Source organism: Lolium rigidum, chromosome 2 (genome assembly GCF_022539505.1).
Source record: "Lolium rigidum isolate FL_2022 chromosome 2, APGP_CSIRO_Lrig_0.1, whole genome shotgun sequence".
NCBI lineage: Eukaryota > Viridiplantae > Streptophyta > Magnoliopsida > Poales > Poaceae > Lolium > Lolium rigidum.
The window spans coordinates 33,003,218-33,010,568 of NC_061509.1; the positions used below are offsets into that span (position 1 = coordinate 33,003,218).

Here is a 7,351-nt window from a genome sequence, read left to right on the forward strand (position 1 = left end):
ATCTTCCACCACCTTTGGAGTCGATACATTTTCATGTTGATTAGTGTATCGAGCCTTTCTATCTTTTGTATCCGTACTATATATGGTTGAAACAGTCGTGTGCATCTTCATTTGTAGATACTAGGTGCAATATCTAAACCTTTTAAGTATTAAAACACCTTTTACAAAAGAAGGTTTCATGCAATAGCCGCCCTGATCAAGCATTAGTGTTCAACCCGACCAAGCGTGCTCGAAAAGGGGATCCTTTGTCTCGGTTAACCTATCTTTTTTTTGCGACACAAGGTACAATCATAGATGTTCACATATACATACATACAATCAACCTGATGAATGCACTATGAATGCACAAGGATACCCTACCTTATTAACACCTCTAATAGACTATGTCCGAGAAACTGATTCATTAGGTGTTGAGATTGACGAGATCACCGCAAACGCCTCGCTATCAATGAAAACATCGCCTCTCATTGAATAATACTAAGTCTTTCTGAGACATCAAAGTGTCAAATGGATTTAAATTGTTGTGGGTTAAGAATGCCACTTCCCTCTAACCTTCGAACCACACTTTGATTCTTGACCTATGTGAGAATCCTTTGTTACCGCCAACACTCACCGCGCTAGTGTTTCGAGATGCGTAATATAGATAGATGGGATAAATAAGGACATGTACAATACAGTACAATGTAAATATGACGAATTAAGAAAAATAATCTCAAATATGCAGATGCAATTAGTAACATCAAATTAAGTGGTGCATACGTCACGTCGATCGCTTGTGTCACCTTAGCTAGCTAGCAGTAGTCACGAAGAAGCAATGAATCATCAACTAGTTAGCTATACCACATGGCGCAAGCTCGCACGGCAGCTTGGTCCGTCCGGCAGGCCCGCCGCCGCCGGCGTTGGCGCGGCGGAAGCGGGCGCCCTCGATGAGCACGCGCTGGGCGGAACTGAGGAGCGCGCCGTTGAGGTGGTCGATGACGCTGGCTGTGGTCGGGTACAGGAAGGGTCCTCCGGGGGCGTTGTAGTAAGCGTTGAGCAGCGCCGCCGTGGCCTCTCGGAGCAGCGTACGGTAGGCGTCGCCGCGGCCGTCGAGCGCGTCGCGCAGGGTCATGTCCGGGCCGTACCGCTGCGCCGCCAGCGGGCCGAACGCCATGGCCACCGTGGTGTTGGGGGTCACCACCTTCCAGTGGCACCGGTGCTCAGGCACCGCCCACCTGTCGTACGCGCACGCTGAGCCCTGGGATGGAGGTGGCGTGGAGGGTGGTGGCGGCGTGGGGAGCGGTTGGGGCTCTGGGTTCGGTAGGGCGGGACGCTCCTGCGGCACCGTAGGCGGGCGGCGCCAGATGGGAGGCAGGAGCCGCGGCCTGCGTCGCCAGAACGGGGGCAGAGGCGGCGCAGGCGACGACACTGGGGCCGGCGCTGCCACCGACAGAGGCGGCGCTGGTGGCGAAGACGATGGAGCGTTGGCGGCAACCGCGGCCGGAGCGGGAGGTGCGTGCGGGACGGCGGGGCAGAAGTCCATGGGTTTGTCGGGCTGGGAGAGGAGCGGCTGGACGGTGTAGAGCGCGAGGCCGAGCATGCGGAATGCGAGGGTGAGCTCCCGCGGCTCGGCGGCGCCGGAGTCGGAGCAGTGGCCGCTGGCGTGGACGACGCGCGCCGTGCAGCGGTTCATGTCCGGGGAGCCCTCCATCCTGACGGAGAAGCCGCCGAACCAGTTGGTGCTGCACTCCCGGACCGTCATGGGGGTGTCGCCGCCGCCGCACTGGATCGCCACGCGCGCACCTGCATCCATGGACCAATCGCATCCGCCGTCCGCCATGCATGCACATTGCAAGGGAGGGAGGTGCCGGTAACACTTGGGTTAGGTGGGCGGCCATGGACGCGTGCAGGCACGGACACTGCAGTTAGAGAAGTAGCTAGAGTGGTTACGTACCGTAGAGGGGGTAGTCGAAGAGGCCCCGGGCACCGTCCTTGCACTGGTCGCAGAACACCATGCCGGCGACGACCGTGCTGCTGCTCCCCGCCGACTCCACCGCCGATGCCGTCAGCAGCAGCAGCAGCACCACGGCCATAGCCATGGCCGCGGCGCTGTCGGCCACGCGAACAGCCGCCATAGCGCGCGCGCTGGCTTACGTACGTACCAAAGCGCTCGTGGAGATGGTTGGCCGGTCTACGGCGCTCTGCGGTGTGCCGGCCGGCGGCGACGTGATTTATATGCCAGCTGAGCAGCCACGTACGCGCGCAGCTTTGTGTGAGCGGGAGTTGTATATGAGGAGCAAATGGGCTTTGCGTGTCCACCGGCTAAAGACCTAGCTTATCGCTAGCTACTTAATTGTTTGGTCAACTACATGTAGTATATTCTCAAACCTTCCATCCATCCACGACTTGGCTCTACATATATATCCTCAGTCCAAACGTTCATGTGCAGGAGACCAAAAGGTTGTGAGCTCATCAATCGACCTTCACAGTAAAATGTTTGGTGCTACATGTATGATGAGATGTTTCTCAAATTGATTGGAAATGACTAAGAGTGAAAAGATATGTGTATATATGGATCTTTCCGGAAACATATTTGTAAGTTGTTTGAAACAAAGGAATATCTATAAGACTATTGCTTAGAAATGTCACATAATATGGAATATTTCTGAAGCCCATTGAAGTAGTATATATGGTTGAAATAAGTAAAAAATAAATCAAATGTGTGATATTTGGAGAGTATTTCTAGAATTGATTAAATTATGTCTAAATATTTAAAATTTGTGTGATTTTCTGCAATATATTTATAAACTTTATGGCAAAGAAATATCACTGAAAATATTAAATTTTCTTAATTAAAGTGCCAACCAATATAAAATATTCCTAGAACTGAATGAAGAAAAAATAATCAAAAATTCGTAAAATCTTCTGAAATTGATTGATATATGAAAAAGTGATTGAATATATTCATGAAATGTCACTAGCATGTTTTTCCCATATGTGAGCGACCCGAGGTCTATCAATCTCAACAAGTATTAACATAGAATTCCTAATGGAGGAGGAAGAGGTGGAGGGAAAGGAGAAGGACCTGGGTGTCCTAGGCGAAACAATAGGATACGTCAACATCAGTTTGATTTGTGGTCGTGAGGAGGAAGAAGTCGACCTAGAAATCTCAGTTTTGTTAAAGAGATGTCGCAAGATGGATCCGAAGCCATGTGTAACTAACCAATGGACATTTGTTTTCGCAAAGCGTTCCTTGCTCGGCGACAATGGAAGGAGGACGTTGTACCATGATCTTACAAACTCAGTTAGGTACTCATATACGTAGGGGTTTGTGTACTTGACCCATGACTTTGCTACCTAATAAACCTATTTAGATATCTCCAATATTGTTATGATTTTGGTAAATCATGAAAATGTGCAATACAATGAGGCTTCACTGCAATCACTGCAGAATAATTTTTTACATTGAATGACATCAACACCAGAGAAATATCCATTGGGACATTGAAGAAATATATCCGTTGGGACAAGGCTAGATCGGCGGAGACGTGAGGCGAGGAGCAGAGAGAGTGGTCGTCACACGACAAGGTAGTGTGGGCTGACAAAGAAAAAAGCTCGAGGCAAAATTACTTTTTGGATTTTTTTTTAGATCGGAGGGAGTACATGTCTTTGAATTCGCGCCTTCCTTAATACGTTACTGTCTTGGATTATGTTTGGACTTGTTGTGATGATTAGATTAGGGCCCACGTCCCAAAGACACGAGGTCGAAATAAGGCTTGACGTAGTAAATAGAATCCTTTAAGAGCACTAAGCTCCCAGGGTTTTGGGCGCATGGGAGCGTTCCAACCATCACTATCGCGGGTCCCACAGTGGAGAATTTGTGCTGGAGTTTGGCTTGTTTTGCTGGACCGTTTCTGCCGATTGGGCTGGAGGGGCCTTGGCATGGTCCGTGTCGGTGTGATGGGAACGTGGCGTTCTTTCGTTGGGGCTGCATTTGTTCATCTGTCGGTGGAGTGGTGAGGGCGGCGCTGTGATCGGCTATATTCGGTACGGCGCATCTCTGTCACGTCCGCCGCCACCACCTGCTCAGATGCCTCCCCTCTACCGCCTAAAGCTCCTCCTTCCCCGGCGAGCGAGCACCAGCACAGATGCCCCCGCACACGCCTCACCCTCCCACCCGCGGTAGAACGGCGATCGACAAAGGAAGATCGGGAAGGGGAGAGCTTGATTGGAGCTGCTGCGCTTGCCCCAATGGCCCATCATTTTCGCGCGGGTCGGCACCACCGACTTCTGGAGTGGATTCCTCGGCTTTGCGGTCTTCGTTGGCGGCCAGTGAGTACCTCGGTTTCACTTCTGCGCTGGTTCATGATTTGCCCTGGATTTGGCCATGGCGGCCGATACGTTCTTGGTAGCTCAGGTGGAGGTGTGTGTGTGCTAGATGTAGAATCAAATGGGAACGGAGAAGGATCTTGAGGTCAAGATTGATGTCTTTGGAAATATAGAGGTGTATCCCCATGCGGAGGAGGCTAAGGTGGAAGGCCAGGACCAGTGGGCACCCTGTCCATGGACGACGCGTCCCTGAGGAGCACATTGAGGAATGAGGGTTTTCAGAATAATTAAAATCCAAGACAGAGTCTGTAGATAATTTATGGATACCTAATTGGTCAGTAAGTATGAGCAGAGCACGCGGTTAATCCATTCCTGCAGAAAGGAGCTAATCTATAATATCTAAATAGGAGCAACCCACTAAAGGAATTCTCTTAACATGCAAGCTATCCACCTCATCCAAAATTCTAGGCAATCATAGCATGCCATGTCATATCCACTAACCTATTATCCAGCCCATGCAGCTATGCCACGTAATGTTTCTATTTTTTTTTGCACATCACATCTATGTAATATTAATCATCAACTAGCATTGTATTAATACTATTAATTAATTACCAACGCAGCACTCACATTTTCTTTGCCATAGAAGTACCGAGCAGACACCATCTCTTCTCCATTAATTTGGTGTATTTCTTTTTTCCTTTTCAACACAACATACAGCCGTTAATACCTCGGAGAAGCTAAGGTCAAGTGAAACGTTTTACCTTCTCTACTATTTATGGCGCAGCCAACTATAATTGAATTGTTCATGCTTTAACTTTAATCTCTACCCCTTCCATTCTCTCTTTATAAGCCCCACTTAGTCCGGATTCTTCACTCTATATATTTCCTCTTCCCAAGCAGGCACAACCACCATGGAAACCATCCACTCAACAACACACGCCACTAGCAGTACTCTCCCCCCAGGATCATCTCCACTAATCTGTGTGATGTGGATGTCGCTTTTTCACCAACTAAGCTATCGACGAGATGGGGCTGACAATACTTCCCAAGCTTATTTTTAGGCTTTGACTGGTATTAGGTTTTGAGCAGGGGGCGCCGCGTTTTCTTTCAGCACACTAGCGATAAGGCAAGTGAAAAGAAGCTGCATGTGTTTGTTGCTTCAGATGTGTGGGCCCTGGGCTTGCTGTTGCAGAGGTGATCCACTTAATTTTGTGTTATCAAGCTTTGAGGCCATTGATTGAGTACCGTCGGCATTTCTTTTTGCCTTTGCGCTGGTGCTTCCATAGCAACATGGTCTCTCCAGCCAATTTAGTCGGTTGAAGTTTTTTACTTCTTCACCATTGTGGTACTATTCTAATTAATGAGTGTTTGTTTATTGTAATGAGCGATTGATTACCTGTTCGAGAAGCTGCCAGCCATGTAATAAGAATATATAGATGTGCACCTGTGTGCAGCTTAATTTCAGTAGCAGATTTTTTTTACAGGTTCGATAGTTAAAATATTCTGCGTGTACAGCCATTCCATCTTAGTACTATTGTTCACCCTTTTCAATTGCCACCAAATTATTTGGGTATACTAGACAATATATTTAATACTGAACTGGAGATCCATTGGAGTTAATTACATTACCATTTTTTTTCTTGTTTATGTAGAAAGAGTGCATGTAGTTGATGATGTAGGATAACGTTGCATAGAAAACAAAAAAATTTCCTACCGCGAACACGCAATCCAAGCCAAGATGCAATCTAGAAGATGGGAGCAACGAGGGGGTATCGAGTCTCACCCTTGAAGAGATTCCAAAGCCTACAAGATGAGGCTCTTGTTGCTGCGGTAGACGTTCACTTGCCGCTTGCAAAAGCGCGTAGAAGATCTTGATCACGATCGGTTCCGGCGCCACGAACGGGCAGCACCTCCGTACTCGGTCACACGTTCGGTTGTTGATGAAGACGACGTCCTTCTCCCTGTTCCAGCGGGCAGCGGAAGTAGTAGCTCCTCCTTGAATCCGGCAGCACGACGGCGTGGTGGCGGTGGCGGTGGAGATCTCCGGCGGAGCTTCGCTAAGCGTGCGGGAGAAGAGGAGGAGAGAGGGGGCGGCTAGGGTTTGGGAGAGGGGGTGGCCGGCCACCTAGGGGTGCGGCCAAGCTATGGGCTTGTGGTGGTCAGCCCCCTCTCCTATGCCCCTCATTATATAGGTGGAATCCCCAAGAGTTGTAGTCCAAGTCTTCGAATAAGACCCCAACACCAAAACTTCCCAAAGGTGGGAAACCTACTCAAGGAGGGAGTCCTACCCAAGGTGGGACTCCCACCTTTTCCTTAGGTGGGGTGGCCGGCTGATACGTCTCCAACGTATCGATAATTTCTTATGTTCCATGCCACATTATTGATGTTATCTACATGTTTTATGCACACTTTATGTCATATTCGTGCATTTTGTGGAACTAACCTATTAACAAGATGCCGAAAGGCCGATTGCTGTTTTCTGCTCGTTTTTGGTTCCGGAAAGGCTGTTCGGGCAATATTCTCGGAATTGGACGAAATCAACGCCAAACCTCCTATTTTTCCCGGAAGGCTCCAGAACACCGAAGAAGAGTCGGAGAGGGGCCAGGGGGGCCCCACACCATAGGGCCGCGCGGGCTGGCCTCTGGCCGCGCCGGCCTATGGTGGGGCCACCCTGCCAGCCCTCCTGCGCCGCCTCTTCGCCTATATAACCCCTTTCGACCTAAAAACGCAGTACCAATTGACGAAACTCCAGAAAGACTCCAGGGGCGCCGCCACCGTCGCGAAACTCCAATTCGGGGGACAGAACTCTGTTCCGGCACCCCGCCGGAGCGGGGAAGTGCCCCCGGAAGGCTTCTCCATCGACACCGCTGCCATCTCCATCAACACCGCTGCCATCTCCACCGCCATCTTCATCACCGCTGCTGCTCCCATGAGGAGGGAGTAGTTCTCCATCGAGGCTCGGGGCTGTACCGGTAGCTATGTGGTTCATCTCTCTTCCATGTACTTCAATACAATGATCTCATTGAGATTCATATGAGTT

At 49.7% G+C, this 7,351-nt stretch overlaps 1 protein-coding gene across 1 annotated transcript; it reads right to left on the reverse strand.

Annotated features, from left to right (window-relative positions):
• Positions 1-826: 826 nt before the first annotated feature.
• LOC124689459 (WW domain-binding protein 11-like) lies at positions 827-2,114 on the reverse strand. The gene is made up of 2 exons (XM_047222985.1): positions 1,934-2,114; positions 827-1,782 (listed from the first exon to the last, which is right to left on the reverse strand). Exons 1-2 carry the CDS (start codon positions 2,112-2,114, stop codon positions 827-829), a joined length of 1,137 nt encoding a protein of 378 aa, XP_047078941.1.
• Between the last annotated feature and the right edge of the window lie 5,237 nt (positions 2,115-7,351).

What these genes read in the sequence shown, in the direction of transcription:
- LOC124689459 (XM_047222985.1), bottom strand. Translation starts at nt 2,114, where the DNA reads ATGGCGGCTGTTCGCGTGGCCGACAGCGCCGCGGCCATGGCTATGGCC. An exon ending in CTTCGACTACCCCCTCTACG is followed by an intron (nt 1,783 to 1,933) that starts GTACGTAACCAC and finishes CCATGGATGCAG; the next exon opens with GTGCGCGCGTGGCGATCCAG.